This window comes from Lontra canadensis, unplaced genomic scaffold, assembly GCF_010015895.1.
Source record: "Lontra canadensis isolate GAN:19392208 unplaced genomic scaffold, GSC_riverotter_1.0 scaffold179, whole genome shotgun sequence".
Taxonomy (NCBI): Eukaryota; Metazoa; Chordata; class Mammalia; order Carnivora; family Mustelidae; genus Lontra; species Lontra canadensis.
Genome location: NW_022631173.1, coordinates 2,229,213 through 2,247,761, shown reverse-complemented (window position 1 = coordinate 2,247,761; position 18,549 = coordinate 2,229,213). Strand labels below are relative to the sequence as shown.

Sequence of the window (18,549 nt, the reverse complement as noted above, 5' to 3'; positions counted from 1 at the left end):
TGCCAGATACAGAGCATGCAGATATTTGGAGAAGAATGTTCAATATATATGAATTAACATAGGCAGAAAAATATGACTAATTTTAATAGCCTGTGTTCAGGCTACTCTTAGTGTAAACCAATTTAAGATACTGAGATTAGTGCCCAGTTTAAGACAACTGCATTCATGTATGTATGTGTTTGGTGTGTGTGTGCATGTGCATATGTGTAGTTTGTTTTTGTTTAAAGGCACAAGGAAGCTGCTTAAACAGTAGTACAAGTGGTGCCAAATTTCTGAGAGAATAGGTGAATTAAAGGTCTGTAAGAGACCTAAAGGTTTGTAAGAGAATAGGTGAATTAAAGGTCTTGTGTGTTCAGCATAGAATAAAATATTGGGAATCTATGCTTTGTTCAACCACAAGTCCGCTGCTGGAAGACAGAGAAATCAGTAGGGTTTTGGCAGTCTCACTATGCTAGATGTACAAAATTAAAAACCTGAGAGGTCAAAATCCAATGAGACATGGGTACAAAACTGAGCTAACTGTTCCCTTAAGATAGTTGCAGAATGTCTGAATCAGTGCAGGGTGAAGGGACAAAAAGCTAAGTAGAAAGTATTTGAAAAGCAGAACGGATTTTCTGCTGTGTTGCCTAAGAAGAATTATACATAGTACGCTATGGGAGGAAAGGAGCCTATAATCACATCAGCTCTCGGTTAAAAGCCCAAAGAGTTGAAATTAAGAACTTAGAATGGTTGACCTTGAACAAGGGTTTGAGCTGAGCGGTCCATCCACTTATAATGCAGATTTTTTACAGTACTATAAAAATATTTTCTCTTCCTTATGATTTTCTTAATAACATTTTCTTTTCTCTAGATTACTTCATTGTAAGAATACAGTATATAGTACATACACAAAATGTGTTAATTGACAGTTTTATGTTACTGGTTAGACTTCTGGTCAACAGTAGGCTATCGGTAGTTAAGTTTTGTGGGGGTCAAAAGTTATACGCAGATTTCTGTGCAAGGGGGGTGTGGAGCCTCTAAGCTCTGTATTGCTTAAAGGTCAACAGTAGTTTAACTTTTTATTTTTGAATATTTAGATTTACAAAACAGTTGCAAAGAGAAAAGAGTTCTTGTACACACCCTTCACCCACGTTCTAAATATTAACATCTTATATAGCCACAGTTCATTTTGCAAAACAAAGAAATCAACATTAGTACAGTAATTAGCTACACTGCAGATTTTACTTGGAGTACACTAGTTTTTCCAGGAATGCATCTCTACTCCGGGATACAATAGAGGATACCATGGTGCTTTTGGATCATTTCTCCTCAGTCTCCTCCAATCTGTGACAAGTTTCTGTCCTTCCTTGTCTCTCATGACCTTGACGGTTTGGAAGAGTACCAGTCAGGTATTATGTATAAAGTTTCTTAATTTGATTTTGTCTGATATTTTTTCATGTTTGACTAGAGTTATGGGCTTTGGGAAACAATGTCACAGAGCAGTGCCCTTCATATCACCTGATATCAAGGAACACAGGATGTCAGCATGAGTTATCATTAGTGATGTTAACCTTGACCACTTTGTAAAGGTGGTGTCTGCCAGATTTCTCAAAGTTACAATTTCTCCTTTCCATGCTCTATTCAACAGAAACAAATCACTAAGTCTAGCCCACACTGGAGGGAGGAAGAATTAAGCTCTACCTCATGGAAGGGGCCATATCCACAATTATTATTTACAATTCTCCTATAGGGAAGATGTGTCCATTCTCCTCCTTAGTCATTCATTGTTTCACTTATATCAATATATACTCATGGACTTTATTTTATCCTTTGGGTTATAATCCAAATATAACTATTTATTTTGTTGCTCAAATTATTCCAGCAATGGCCATTGGGACTTCAGATTGGCTCCTGTGTTCTTTTGATATACCCCTGTCCTCCTCACTCCCCTTTCCTTTTTTTTTTTTTTCAGTAATTCTTCACTTTCCATACTACAAGATGTTCTTCTGTCCTAATCTATGTTTTGTCTGCCCCAGCCCCAGAATCAGCTACTGCTCCAAGAGTCCTGGCAACTTTTACTGAATACAGGTATTTAGAAACCAAGATCTGGGAGCTGGGTGTGCTCATTGCTATTGGATTGTCATTCCTTTTAGGCCCTTCTGGAGGACAACAGTAGGAAATACGGATGTGTACTAACCCAAATACATTCATATCTATATTTGAGTCAATCTATCTGCATGCATATTAAAATAAACATGAATTAAACTGTTACTTTAGACACCATTCTAACATCATAGGGTTCACCTTGTTTGTCAAATATCTTTTCTGACAGTGAAAAACCTGGTTGTATTTATCTATGACTTCTTTACTTATTTGTTCAACTCTCATATAAATGTAAAGTATTCTTAGAATTGCTAATCCATACCCCTGTATGAAACACACTTAGCTATTAGAGCAGGGGTTGGCAAACTTCAACTCCCATGGTAATTCTGGCCCTTTGGTAAGGCCTGATATGTAAAAGTAATTTTTATCTTTACATTTAAAAGATGGGGGAAAAGGTTTCATGAAAATAACATGAAATTCACATTTTCGTGCATATGGATAAAGTTTACTTGGAATACAGACATACTAATCTGTTTACCTATTGTATATGTCTGCTTTAGTGCTATAACAGCAGAGCTGAGTAGTATGACAGGGACCCTATGGCACAATAAATATTTACTCTTGGGGCACCTGGGTGGCTCAGTTGTTAAGCATCTGCCTTCAGCTCAGGTCATGATCCCGGGGTCCCAGAGTCCCGAGGTCCCGGGATTGAGCCCCACATTGGGCTCCCCACTCAGTGGGAAGCCTGCTTCTCCCTCGCCCACTCCCCCCCTGCTTGTGTTCCCTCTCTCTCTGTCAAATAAATAAATAAAATCTTAAACAAAATTTACTCTGGGACACCTGGTGTGGCTCAGTGGGTTAAGCCGCTGCCTTCGGCTCGGGTCATGATCTCAGGGTCCTGGGATCGAGTCCCGCATCAGGCTGTCTGCTCAGCAGGGAGCCTGCTTCCCTCTCTCTCTCTCTCTCTGCCTGCCTCTCTGCCTACTTGTGATCTGTCCCTGTCAAATAAATAAATAAAATCTTTAAAAAAAATTTACTCTCTGGCTCGTTGCAGAAAATGTTTGCAAATCCCTGCAAAAGAATATAGTGATTAAATAGTTCTTTTTTAGGTAAGCTAATTTATAGCTATATCTTTATTTTTAGTACTTTTAGATTCATTTGGTATAATCTGCATTAAATCCTCAGAAGCCCAAACATCACACTTGATGTTTTTTCTTTTATTTTTCATCCAGTAAAGTTGCCTCTCTCTGATGTACATTTCCGGTAGTTTTGACAAATGCATAAAGTCACATGTCAACAACTTCAGTACCTATCAGCTCCAACACCCTAAAAATCTCTCTGTGAGCCTGGTTTCTTTGTAGTCAACCTCTCATGCCTCCCTTATACTTTGCTATTTCAGCAATGTCATATAAATAAAATCATACAATATGTAGCTTTGGAGTTCTAACTTCTTTCATTTAGCAAACTGAATTTAAGACTAACCATGTTGTTGTATGAATTTATAGCTCACATTTAAAAACAAAATGATGTATTATTTTAGAGAGGGGGGGCAAGCAGAAAGGGAGAGAGACAATATCAAAAAGATTCCTCACTGAGCACGGAGCCTGATGCAGGGTTTGATCCCGTGACCCTGAGGATCATGACCTGAACCAACATCAAGAGTTGGACACTTAACTGACGGCCACCCGGTACCCCTACAGCTCACTCTTTTTCATTGCTGAGTTATAGTCTATTGAATGGCTATACCATTGTTTGACCTTCATTTGTCTTTGAAGAGTATATTGGTTGCATCTAATTTTGGGCAATTACAAATATACTTACTACAAATATTCATGTACAGGTTTTTCTGTGATAATAAGTTTTCAGTTCATTTGGGTAAATACTTAAGAGTAGGATTGCTGGGTTGTATGATAAGTGTATTTAACCTTATACAAAACTGCCAAGCTGTCTTGTGGCTATAACCATTGGGCTTTCCCACCAGCACTGAATGAGAATTCCTATTGCTCCATATCCTTCACAGCATTTACTAACATAAGTTTTTTTTTGGGTTTTTGTTTCTGTTTAACAATTCTAATAGGTAGCAGTGATATCTCATTGCCATTTTAATTTGCATTTCTATAATGATTATTGAGCATCTTTTCATGTTTATGTGGTAAAATGTCTGTTCAGATAAATTGCCCATTTTTATTTAGGTTCTTTATTTTCTTACAATTGAATTTGAAGAGGATTTTTTAAAAATTCTGGATAAAAATCCTTAATTATATTTGTGATTTGCAAATATTTTCATCCAGGCTATGACTTGTCATTCTATTAACATTGTCTTTCATAGATCAAAAATTTTTATTTTTAATCAAGTTCACTTTATCAATTTTTTAATGGATCATGGGTTTGCTGTCATATCTTAAAAGTAATTTACAAATATAAATTAAATAGATTTTTCTACTATGTTTTAGGTCTATGATCTATTTTTAAATGTGCATTTTTAAAAATCGAGAACCATGCATTGAAAAGACAACAAATGCAAAGTCTTTAGTTGATTTTGTACTTTTGTCAAAACTCGGTAGACAGTATGGATGTGGGTCTATCTCTGGGGTATCTATTCTATTCCTTTGACATATGTGTCTACTGTTTAGTCAACAACACAATGTCTTCATTGTTGTGCTTTATAGTAAGTCTTAAAATTAGGCAGAGGGTCCTTCAACTTTGTTCATTTTCAGAATTGTTTTTGTTTTTTTCAATTTCCTTTGTTCCTTCCATATATATTTTAGAATCAGCTTGGCAATTTCTATTAAAAAGTTTGATAGGGTTTTAATTATGATTGCACTGAATCTAGAGATCTGATTGGGGAAAACTGACATCTTCATATGGAGTCCTCCAATCTGTGAACATGGTGTAGTTCTTCATTTAGTTCTATCTTCTTTGATTGTTTCCAACAGCATTTTGTAGTTCTCAGAATGCAAATGCTGCACATATTTTGTTAGGATTATACCTAAGGACTTCAATTTCAGGTGCTACTGTAAATGGTGTGGATTTCCTAATCGAAAATTCCAACTATTCATTTCAGATATATAGGAAAAAATGGACTTTCTTCATATTTTGTGACCTTGCTAACCTCATTTATTAGTTCTGGGAGCCTTTCTGGAGATCCTGTGGAATTTTCTGCAAAATCATATCCTCTGCAAATATAAAGTATTTTTTCCTTATTTTCCAATCTGTATCCCTTTTATTTCTTTTTCTTATCTTCCTGCATTGTCTAAAACTCCCAGTATGATGTTAAAGGAATGTAAAGAGAGGGCAACCTTGTTTCTGAATTTAGGGGAAAATATTCAGTCTTTCACCACTAAGTATAAAGTGTTAGCTATAGGTTTTCAAAGACGCTCTTCATTAGATTGATAAAGTTCCCTTCTACCTCAATTTTACTAAGAATGTTTATCAAGAATAGAGTTTGATTTTGTTAGATACTTGTTCTGTGCTTATTGAAATGACATACAGAAGAAATATGCTTTTTCTTATTTAACCCATCAGGAAGATGAACTTATATTACATTTCTAGAAGGAGACCACTTGATTATGATATACTTTCATTTTTATAAATGGATGGATTTGATTTGCTAGTGTGTTGTTGAGGATTTCTGCATATATGTTCATGAGGGATTCTGGTCTGTATTTTTATTTTCTTTTAATGTCATTGTCTGACTGATATTAGGGAAAATACTGAACTCATAAAAGTTTTCCTTTTACTTTCTGTCGGGTAAGACAGAAATCTTCTTAAAGATTTGGTAGAATTCACCAGAGAAACCATCCGGGTCTGGTGTTTTCTTTTATGTAAGATTCTTAACTTCAAATTCAATTTCTTTAATAGATATACAACTGTTGTGATTATCAATTTCTTCTTGAGTTAGTTTTGGTACTTTATGTCTTTCAAAAAATTCTTGAAAGTTATGTCTTTCATAAAATTTCAAATAGTTTTAACATCAATATAAACACAAGACAGGATTAGCAGATTAGAGGACATTTCTAATGAAAGTATCCAAATTAGAGAGGAAAAAAAAAGAATTAAAAATATCTAAAAAAAGCACAAGATACATATGAGTCTAAAAATCTAAAACTTTTTTTTTAAAAGATCTTATTTATTTGACAGACAGAGATCACAAGTAGGCAAGAAGCAGGCAGAGAGAGAGGAGGAAGCTGGCTCCCTGCTGAGCAGAGAGCCCAATGTGGGGCTTGATCCCAGGACCCTGGGATCATGACCTGAGCAGAAGGCAGAGGCTTTAACCCACTGAGCCACCCAGGCACCCCTAAAAAATCTTCTATAAGTCTAAACATCTAATGTAAGTATAACTGGGAGTTCCAGAAAAACAGATAATGGGGTATAAGAATGCGTTAAAGAAAGAATGGCTACGGGTTTTCCAAAACTAATGGAAAATATCAACCTACAAATTTAGGAAGCTCTGAAAACTTAACATAGAATCAATCCAAGAATACCAAATGTAGGTATATAATAGTAAAATTACTAGACACAAAGTTGAGGAGTAAATCTTAAATACAACAGAGAGGGGAAAAATTCCCTTATTACCTCAAAGGTGTAATAGCTTACTTTCTAAGACATAAAAAAAAAAAAGTGAGAAGACAATGGAATAGCTTCTTTAAAACACCAAAGAAAATAACTATCAACCAACCAACTACCAACCAGTTGGCTGGTTGGTAGTTGGTTGGTTGATAGTTATTTTCCAATAAAACAATTTTCCAATAAAATTTCCAAATAAAATTTCCAATAAAATTTCCAATAAAATAATTTTCCAATAAAATCAATCCCCATAAAATTAAAACCAAGATGTTTTCAAACAAAATCAGAATTCATAGCCAGGAGAATATCATAAAAGAAGTATTAAAGGGAGAAGGAAAATAACTGTAGAATCCATATGGGAACATGGAATTGCAGGAAAGAAAGAAGAATAATAGAAAGCCTAAATAAGGGGCTAACTTGAATAAACATTACTATATAAATAAAATTAATTTCTTGTGTGTTTTATATATGTAGACTTAAAATACATGACAAAAATGTGCAAAAAGGGGGGCAGGTTAAAAAGGGTTAAATATTTTAGGGCCCCATTATAAGGGAGAGGTTAATGAAAAAATAATTTGTCATGTATACATGTTGAAATCTGTAGAGCAACCAATAACAGAAAAGTTAAAAATAAATAACAAATAAAAAGGAAAGTAAGTTATAAAAAATACTAATCCAAACCAAAGCCACATCAATTTATATAGAAGTGCAAGATTTTAATTCTTCAGAAAAACCTTGTGCTACTACTCATAAGATATGCACTTCAAATATATTGATAAAAACAAAAAGTGGAAAAATATATACCATGCCAAGACTAGCCAAAAGAAAGACAAGCCAAAAGAAAGCCATTGTAACTCTATAAATATCAGATCAAATGTACTGTCACACAGGAATATTGCTAGAAAGGAAGAGATGAAGAACCTTCATAACAAAAGGTTCATATCACAGTCTGAAATCTGTATCCCACGAATGACATAGCTCCAAATATATAAAATTAACATAACTAGAAAGAAATATATATTTTTTAAAGATTATTTATTTATTTGACAGAAAGAGATCACAAGTAGTCAGAGAGGCAGGCAGAGAGAGAAGGGGAAGCAGGCTCCCCGCTGAGCAGAGAGCCCGATGCGGGGTTCGATCCCAGGACCCTGAGATCATGACCTGAGCCAAAGTCAGAGGCTTAACCCACTGAGCCACCCAGGTGCCCCTAGAAAGAAATCTTCGTTGGGACTTGATACCTATCTATCATGATACAGAAAAAATAATTTTCATCAGATCATATATTTAAATGGGAAAGAAAGCCTTTAGAGGAAAACATAGGAGAAAGTCTTGAAGTACACGAAATTTCTAAAAATGTTAACAACAAAAAACCATAATGAATTGAATTCATTAGGATTAAGAATTTTACATCAAAGATGTCATTAAGAGAATAAAAAGGCAAGGCACAGAGTGAGAAAAGACAATTAAAAAACATACAATTAAAAATTCATGTCAAGGATCTATATGGAACTCAACAAAAAAACCAAAAGGAGACAATTCAGTACAAAAATTGGCAAATGACTTGAACAAGTACTCACAAAAGAGAATAGCAAAAGGCCAATAAGTATACCCATTAGTCATCAGGAAATAGCAAACTGGAACCATCATATGACAAACTACTTCTTACCAAAAGGCCAAAATGAAAACACACAGGCACATGCACACATGCACACACACACACACACACACACACCCCAATCAAGTAACGGTAAGGATGTGGAGGAAGTATAACTCTCACACCCAGGTTGTTAAAATCAATTGAAAAATTATTTGACAGCACCTTCTAAAGTTGCATGTACACATACCCTATGACTGGGCAATTGCAAATGGGAAGAATACATACACACCCAAATAAGAATACATACATACCTCAATAAGAAGAATACAATGATACCCAAATTATGCATAAAATGCTTATAGCAGGTCTATAATAGCCCAAACCAGAAACAACCCAAATGTCCATCAACAGAGGAATAAATAAGTCAGCAGTAGTATTTTCATAATAAAATACAATATAGCAGCAAAAGTGAAGAACTATTGCTAAATATAATGTCTGTAGTACAAAAAGACTGAATTGTGAAGTCAAAGTGAAACAAGTCAGAGAAAAAAGTAGATACTGTAGGATTTCATTTATATAAAGATTAAAACACACAGCACTAATCTTGCTATTAAAAGTTAGGAGAATGTTTATCCTTGGAGTGAAAGTAGCTGAGAGACAAGAGAAGTTTCTGCAGAGCTGATATTTTTTTTTTCTTGACTTGGTAGATGGTTTACACAGGAGTGTGCTGATTTTATTGCAATTCATAAAGTTGTTACTTATGATTTGTATCTTTTCCATATGTATACTGTACTTTGAAAACAAGCTTAATTTAAAAACAGTATGCATATAGAAACTTAAAACTGTACAAACTGATGGAATGTCACATAATCCAGTCACATCATCAGGACCAAGCCTAGTACCCAACATGACACTCATGATAAATGATTATTTCTTAAACTATTGAATGAAACAAACAAACAAAAAAATCAAACACAAAAAGAATACACTGTAATTATTCCCCAGCTATCCTTCATAAATGTTTATTTGCCTTTCCTCAGAAAATATTCTCATATTGACATTCTCTAGTATTAAACCCAGTAAACCTGACCTGCTCTTTTCCTCTTTTAAATTTTTAATTAACACAAAAATCAGTTCAGAAACTGCTTCAAAATAATTATATCTCACCCCATGTCCCCTTGTTCTACCATTTAGAATAAAAACTATTTGTGGGAACTGGAATTTTTACTAGGCCACAAAACAAGTCTTTGTTTGAAGGCTATGAAATAATTATCATAAAGTCTCTACTTACTATGAGATAATTACTAGTAACATTGTTTAGAGTTCAGATGATGTCAAACATTTCGCATAATGACTCAGGTCAAGCAGGAAGTTAGAGATGTTGCCTTTAGCAAAACCCCTGACTTCTGTCCAATGGAGGTTGTATCTTTTTTTCTTCTCTTTCCAGTGATTAACTATTACAAGCTTTAAGCATCTTCACTGGTTTTCTTGCCCAATTAGAAAAGGCCTTCAAGAGAAAATTTTAGAAACTAACATATAAATGTCTTTGATGAGCCTGATGTGATTTCAAGACATTTTTTACCCGGTCATGGATCTCATCGCAGTTTGAAGGTGAACACCAATCAGAATGGAATCTGTGGGCATAAAAAACAAAGGTGACTTGTAGCCAGAGGGAGAGAAAAATAAATCTTTTCAAATGCCAGACACAGAAAGTCATTTTCCCCTTATCCTTGTGTGATAACACAGAAAGATTAAAATGGCATATTTTCTTCATTGACCAAGGATGAGAGGCAGATGTAAAATCAGGCACTGGTTCTCTGCAGAAGTATTGAGTCTTCATAATACGTGTAATAAGTAGTCTTAATAAAGTTTGGTGTGAATCAGGGAGAGCATACCTATATATCTGACAATTTTAATGATTTCCTTACATAAGTCTTCAGAATTTATTAATAAATAAAGATACAGATGTTCAGATTAGAATAATTCCATGTATAGTGCCTTTAAAATTAGTTCTTATTTTCCAGTAATTTAATCCCACTCTCTAAAATTATGTGGGAAAAATTCCTTTCTGTATACAGAAAAATGAAACTAGTTTTATGAAATGAAGCAAAATGTTTAAATAGATGAAAATATTTAGAATCCAAACATGTTCTTACTCTCTCATAATACAGAGGAATATAAAAATCGAATAATCCCCTCTCAGCACAGGTAACACTCCCCTAGTCTCTTCTGTGTGTGTGTGTGTGTGTGTGTGTGTGTGTGTGTGTGTGTTTAAAGTGAATACTGAAAAACAGGAAAGGAAAATGTGGCTTTTATTAAAATCTGAGTTTTGGAATTACAGAAGAAATAAAGTAACAATTCTTTCTAATGTGCTTCCCAAACTCAAAACTGGCATTTGTTTAACTAAGCTAGTTTATATTTACCTTATAAAAGGTATAATGAATATGTATATCTCCAGGTCCATCTGATTATAATTCATCTATATCAAATGTTATTGATAATTCCTTCATAAAGGAATAGGTACTAAAATGCTAAGTGCTTACATCTTTGCCTTTTCTTCTCCCAGCTTGTTCTTGCAAAGTTATAAATTTATATGTTTATACAAAGTATAAACTATTAAGCAGGAAAGATGATTTATATAATCTGTTTCAAAGAATGCTATCAATAATGGATGATCAACTATATCTAAATTTTAATATCCTACATTTGTAAAAGGAAGTGTTACTGAATCTACACAAATATATTGTCTTTGTTATTTGCTACATATGCAACCCATTTTGAAAATCTGAGATCCAAATATGCAGTTCCAAGAGGATCCCTTCAGTATACTATTCCAGGATCCACTAGTCTGTGCTGTGGTATAAGAAATGACTACCTAACTATATTTAACTTCATTTATAAAATTCAAAACCATAAGCATGATTAAAAGGAGTATCAGCTTCTTTTTAATTAGATTTGCTAGTATTTCTAAGTCTGATTTTAGTAATAACTCTACAGCCTAATACAAACGATAAACCATAATATTAATATTTATACTTGGAGGAGAACACTGTTTCTGAAATGTAACACTTATAATAAAAATTGCAACCATTTTATGTGTGTTAACTCTATTGGAGATATTTTTTTAAATGGGCTTAAAGCAAAAAGCACCTTCACTATAAATAAAGAAATTCATTTGCTTACAGTCACTAATAGAGTTTTTGAAAGTCTGTTTATTCACATACATGATTAAGGAGTCAACATTTTACAGTAATCTTAGAGGAAAACTTATTTCATCTTAATGAATAATTACCAAGATAATCTCCTATAGCTATATATTCTTTTTTTTTTTTTTTTTAAGATTTTATTTATTTATTTGACAGACAGAGATCACAAGTAGACAGAGAGGCAGGCAGAGAGAGAAAAGGAAGCAGGCTCCCTGCCGAGCAGAGAGCCCGATGCGGGACTCGATCCCAGGACCCTGAGATCATGACCTGAGCCGAAGGCAGAGGCTTAACCCACTGAGCCACCCAGGCGCCCTCTCCTATAGCTATATATTCTGTCACACTCCTAATTTTGCTGGGGACGTACAATCTACTTAAAATTGTGTACTGATTCCACTGGATTTTATAAACACCCTGTAAGTATACTGCTCAGTGACCTAAAAAGCAATATCAAGAATGTCTTATATTTAAAGGTGTGGTACTGTGTGTACTAAAAAGGATCAAATGTTTTTCTTCCTAGTAATATGTCCTATAGACATTTTAATTTCTTTGATGAGTAAATCTGAATCTTTTTTGGAACATACTCTCAAAGTAGAGGTGTTCTACTTTAGTGCAAGTAGAAAAGTTTATCCATTCTAAGGCATATCCCAATATAAATTTATTAACTTATTTAGGTGAATTTAAAACTAAAATGTCATTATATTCTTTTATTTTAGAAGCACCTCAACCTTCCTCAAGTGATAGGTGAAATGGTCATTTTTTTTTCTTTCTTTCTTTCTTTCTTTTAATCATTTTTTAAAATTTATTTTCAGCATAACAGTATTCATTGTTTTTGTACCACACCCAGTGTTCCATGCAGTCCGTGCCCTCTCTAAAACCCACCACCTGGTTCCCCCAACCTCCCACCCCCGCCACCTCTTCAAACCCTTCAGATTGTTTTTCAGAGTCCATAGTCTCTAATTGTTCACCTCCCCTTCCAATTTCCCCCAACTGCCTTCTCCTAACTCCCCATGTCCTCCATGCTATTTGTTATGCTCCACAAATAAGTGAAACCATATGATAATTGACTCTCTCTGCTTGACTTATTTCACTCAGCATAATCTCTTCCAGTCCCGTCCATGTTGCTACAAAAGTTGGGTATTCATCCTTTCTGATGGAGGCATAATAGTCCATAGTGTATATGGACCACATCTTCCTTATCCATTCGTCCGTTGAAGGGCATCTTGGTTCTTTCCACAGTTTGGCGACCATGGCCATTGCTTCTATAAACATTGGGGTACAGATGGCCCTTCTTTTCACTACATCTGTATCTTTGGGGTAAATACCCAGTAGTGCAATTGCAGGGTCATAGGGAAGTTCTATTTTTAATTTCTTGAGGAATCTCCACACTGTTCTCCAAAGAGGCTGCACCAACTTGCATTCCCACCAACAATGTAAGAGGGTTCCCCTTTCTCCACATCCCCTCCAACACATGTTGTTTCCTGTCTTGCTAATTTTGGCCATTCTAACTGGTGTAAGGTGATATCTCAATGTGGTTTTAAAATTAAAACCACATTGAAATGGTCATGTTTAAGATTAGAGCTATTCATTTCCTTCTAGAAAAGAACTATATCTATTACCAACATCATGATAAATGTACAAATGCCGCTCATCACTAGAAGCCATCACCTCCACTGGAATATGAAAAAGGGACAGTTGACTTTAGCTCACCTCAGTGAAGACTTTTTGAGTATAGCCTCAATGAAGAATTTATTAAATTGGGAAGACAGGCTTCAAAAGCTGGGACAAAATTACAGGTAAGGATAAAATAACATGGGACTAAAATTCATATTGTACTACAGTGGTAGACAACTGGAGAACTGTGCAAAATAGAAAAATAAAACAATGTTTATAAAAACATATTCAAGGAGATACGAGTAAATTTCTTGAAAATCTACAGAGATGGCAAAGAACCTAATGAATAAAATCACAAGTGCTTAATTCTAAAAGTACAGAAAAAGAGAACAGCACTGACCACACATCTGAACAGACATGGAAATTAAAGAAAGTCCCCTGACAACTGAGACACAAGTTACCAGACTTCAGCAGGAAAATCTCTCTTCAAAAGTCTCTCTTGAACTTTCAAGCCTACAGAAACATAAATACGTATCTCTCTCTGTAAATACAGAGATGCATCTTTTAATCTATCTGTCCTATCTATGAACTCCATGATACCTCAAGCAGGATTCTATTGGCCTAGAAGCAACATTAATCAAAATTCCCCATCTCAGGGTTAGGGTCTCCAGCAGACCTCCATACATCCATCTGAATGCTTACAGGGCAAATGAGGAAAACAGACAAATCTATCTCTTCAGAATAGAGATGCTTTAATACAGCTTCCAAACTGATACACTCTTGCTCAGATCATCAGTTTTGAGATGAACTTTCTGACAGACTATACATTTAGTTTGAATTTTGTCAATTATGTCGACAGTTGTAATAAGCCATATAAATTTAGTGTGTTACATTAGCTTTTTTACACCATCTGTAAAGATAGATTTTATTTCCATTTGTTGATAGCATTTCTCTTAGTGTTCAAATTTCTATAAAATTTTTTAACTATCTAGGGTTTTTTTTTTAATTTATGACGACTCTGTTTTCTATGTTACTATTAGTGAGTGAGGCGAGGAATTTCCAACTTGAATTTAACAATGACAAAAACCGATAAAGAGGGATTATTTCTTTCACATTCAATTGTAACAAGTGTCTAACTTTGGTTGCCCAAGGTTTTTTAGAGGGACAGCTGGAATCTTTACATGGTTAAGATTTCCTGGGGAGTTGGGGAGGGGTTATTTGAGGAAATCAGGTACCATATACGATATATGGCATCATCATTACCACTAAAAGGAAAGTATAACCTATGCTATTTTTATGCATTAGCCATATTCATATGTTAAATTCCTATGAATCTCTTGAAAACAAACCAACGTGTGCTATTTTTCACTTTCATGAATTACAGTATTTAAAGATTTTATTTATTTATTTGAGAGACAGAGAGAGGGAGATAGATAGCATGAGAGGGGAGAGGTCAGAGGGAGAAGCAGACTCCCTGCCAAGCAGGGAGCCCAATGTGATACTCGATCCTGGGACTCCAAGATCATGACCTGAGCTGAAGGCAGTCGCTTAACCAACTGAGCCACCCAGGCGCCCCTGAATTACAGTATTTAATTAGGGTTTAAGTGACCCTAATTAATAAACTCACCAATAATTAATAAACTTACTTCAAGAGGACTGGGTTGGGGAGGAGTATCTAGTGCCATACAATATGTATTATGTCATGTTCTAAACAAAAATTAAGCCCTTTAATAAAAGATCAAATTATACTTGTATGAATAATCATTTCACATACATAATTGTTGCCTTGTCTTTTCTAGTGACGATTATTCAAAAAAATTAGTACAGGAAGAGAGACTAAGCATTACCTTTCCCTGAGAGAAGCTCGATTTAACACAGGGCTTGGAGAATGCTTTGGCATCGTTGAGGGTGCTGAATGGACAAGTAAGGTCCTTGCTGAATGCTGGGGCTTGCTGCATGACCGTGAGCTTAAGTAATCATCACACCTTTCCAAAGACTCGTCAAAGTCTCTCCCATGGGGTGTCCTGATAACCTGTTTAAAAAATATTTGTATACACACAATAAATGTGGTAATATACATACACAAAACCTGAGAACATTTTTAAGAGTTAAAAAAAAATATAATGCCATAACTATACTTGAACTAAATTTCAGAATGTAGCAGTCATCATTATCATTGTAAGATTAAATACTGAATATATCTGGATTGTTCATTCTACATGTCTAAAATTTATAAAACCTTATCAATTCCAAGGGCCTTTGAGTAGTAGAGGGGTAAAAGTAGGGGTGTACATATAAAACAAGGACAATACGCAGAAACTAATTATAGCCCAGTTTAGCTATGAGGTCAATCAGAACAGAATTCCACCCTAATACTCATATATTGATTCATTTGTTCTGGGGACAAATGAATAAATCAGGACAGAAAAATTAATTCCCACCCTTACTATGTGGAACTTCGATTCTAGTGAAATTTACATTCTACTAAGAATGTAGTTTTAAAAACAAACACATACCAAGATAAATAAGTAACATATATAGTATGCCTAAGGATGGTAAGTAGCATGAGAAGAAAATAAAGCAGGGAAGGGGATAAGAAGGGCTGATGGGTGGTGTGGGAGGGGTATAGAAGGAAGGAGTTGCAATTTTAAATAGGATAATCAATGGGGACCTCACAGAGAAAGAGAATGTCTTAGTAAAGATCTAAGGAGTAAAGGCCTGAAGACCTTAGTAAAGAACACAAGACCTAAATCATGGGGACATCTATAGGAAGATCATTCCGAAAGAGAAAAAAAAAAATGTAAAGACCCTGTGAGGTGGGGTGGAGAGCATGGCCTGGTATATTAGAAATAGCAAAGAAATCAACAAGACTGAACTAAATAGTAGGCAGTGAAGTTAAAAAGGTAGATTTAAAGGATTTAGGCTTCTATGCTGTGACTGGTTTTTTTTTTGTTTGTTTGTTTGTTTGTTTTTTTAAATGAGATCTCCCTGGCTACTGTGTTAAGAATGGTCTATAGAGGGGCCAAGGGCAGAGGCAGGGAAATCAGCTTGGAAATGATTACAATAAAATATGGAAAAGGATGTTGGACTGGGTCAGAGTGATAACGGAGGTGAAATGTAATCAGACTCAAAAGGCATTTGAAAGATAGAGCCAACAGGATTTGCTGATGGACTGGATGACAAAGATAACACCAGTCTTTCAGCCTAATCAACCTGAAGAGTTGAGTTTGTATGATTTAGTTATACCCTTCCAACTGGAAGGATGGAAGGATGTTAGGAGTCTGTCTTTTGGACATGTTGAGCTTCACATATTAATTTATTAATCACACAACACAGTAGAGTAGAATTCAGGAGAAGAGTCCAGGATAAAAATGCAAATCATATTTAAAGACGGGGAACTGCATGGTATCACCAAGGAAGAGAGCATAAATAGAAAGAAGAAAACATCTGAAGACAGAGTCCTAGGAATACTCTGAGAGGCTGAGAAGGTAAGAAGGAAACATGAGACTAAGGAGTGACCAGGGAAGAAGGGGAAGAAACAGGAGAATGTGTTGTCAGTTGAGAAAGTGTTTCAAGTAAGGGGAGTAACTGAGTTAAATACCTCTGATAAATCAAATTAGAAAAGACTGCAAATAGACCTCTGTATTTTAGCAATTGGAAGGTCATCAGTAACGTCAGCAAGAGTAGCACTGATGGAGTGATGGGAGCGATAATCTGGAGTTGAGTTCAAGAGAGAATGAGAGAGGGGAACTGCATTCATTTAATAAACATCTAGCCTACAGCCACTATTTTAAGTATTGGGACAATGGCATTGAACACAACAAAGTCCCTGCCTTTATGAGTCAATGTTCTAGAAGTATTATTTTGTAAATATCTGACCTTAAAGGAGAGGTCAATTTGATCTTTAGAAAAGCCAACTAATCTTTTACAGACGCATTTCCCTCATATGTAAAATAGGGTTAATAATAGCTATCTTATAGATCATCTACAATTTAAAGTATTTTATAGAATGCCTAGGTATATGAATTAGTTATACAATAAATATAAGTCCTTTATTATTGAACTACCAGTCCAATACAACTTTTGCTTCAACACTACCACAATTTTCACTGCTTTCCAGAATTATAGCAACATATGATGAGTCAGCAGTGAGCTGAATCAAGCTTTCATCCTAGAACAAAATAGCATGTAATTCAAATGGCTCAGTTACAGTCCCAAATAACTGATCAAGAAATATATGATGTAGACTGAATAAAAAATCGAAAATTGTTCCACTGTTAGCTGTTCACAGAGATAAAGTAAAAGCACAGTGAATGTCAAAAAAAAAAGATCAAAGAGATCCATGGTCAACAAATGTTAAGAGTATATATAAGAGAGACAGGAAAGAAAGAAAAAGTGCTGTAATGCTGTTTCTAGAGTTATATCCAAATACGAGCTCCTTGGCTTATGCTAGAGAGATTGTGTTCTCTTTGTTAATTTCTTTTTTAAAAAGATTTTACTTATATATTTGAGAGAGAGAGAGTGTGTGTGTGCACGCCGTAACTCAATACTATTCAACATTTATTAAGCATATTTTATGTAAAAAGTACTGAACATGGTAGAAGACACAGATAAATACACAATATATTTTTGATAAAAATAAATATCACAGACAAAACCTCAAAGAAGTTACAATCCATGATGGCAGACATGAACAAACAAGTACTGATAAAACAAAGAGGAAGCAAATTAGAACTAAAGAGGTATATAACAAGTAACTGTGCAATGGGATCACAGCCAGGATGTAGTCTTTGCATGGAATTAGAGTAAATATTTGTACTGTAATGTTTTATATCTACATGGAGGACTAAAATGTATAATGAGGGGGTGAGTCTTTGATAAGAATCCATTTCAAACTGTCAGTCTTAAACCTTAGCTTAAGAAACATTTCCATAGCTCTTATGAGTTTTCCATAGGTTACTTATTCACTTCAGAAATCAAATGGAATATTAATGTCTTTGGCTCATTACAGAAGAGTTCCTTTCCTGGATGATTCCTCAAGAACACTGGCTTACAGTCCAAAGACTTGGGTTCAAATCCCTGCCTGACCAGGTCATTTCCCCTCCAAGTTTTTCCTTATCTATAAACCAGGCAAATGATCTCCCAGGTTTGCCACAAAAATGTGGTAAGACTAGTGAAAACACAAAGCAGAGGGTGTAGCTCATGAGACAGAATAATATTTATATCCTCTGTTTATAGCAATCTTCATGTTTCAGCATAAAGGTATTTTTTTTACATTTATGGAAATTACCCTTTAAATGCCGAGACCTCAAATATGTGACAACTTCAAGATTGCAAATGTTAAAATGTATCAAGATAAAAAATTTAGTATTTTTGACCCAATCTAAAACTGTTGTAAGTAGAAAAGCTTCATATATAAAATTAATTGTAATTTCATAAATGTAATGATGGAAGTGACACACTTTTCAAACTTGTGATATATAAAGG

At 34.8% G+C, this 18,549-nt stretch overlaps 1 protein-coding gene across 4 annotated transcripts in view; it reads right to left on the bottom strand.

Annotated features, from left to right (window-relative positions):
- Positions 1 to 18,549, bottom strand: part of SPATA6 (spermatogenesis associated 6) — a 133,551-nt gene that overhangs the window by 34,769 nt on the left and 80,233 nt on the right. For 3 of the 4 annotated variants that reach the window (XM_032846647.1, XM_032846649.1, XM_032846650.1), the window contains 2 exons: positions 14,910 to 15,094; positions 9,780 to 9,879 (listed from right to left, as the gene is read on the bottom strand). In XM_032846647.1, the coding sequence (XP_032702538.1) occupies positions 9,780 to 9,879; positions 14,910 to 15,094 (285 nt within the window). The remainder of the gene's footprint in view (positions 1 to 9,779; positions 9,880 to 14,909; positions 15,095 to 18,549) is intronic. The other variant, XM_032846648.1, reaches the window with a different exon arrangement.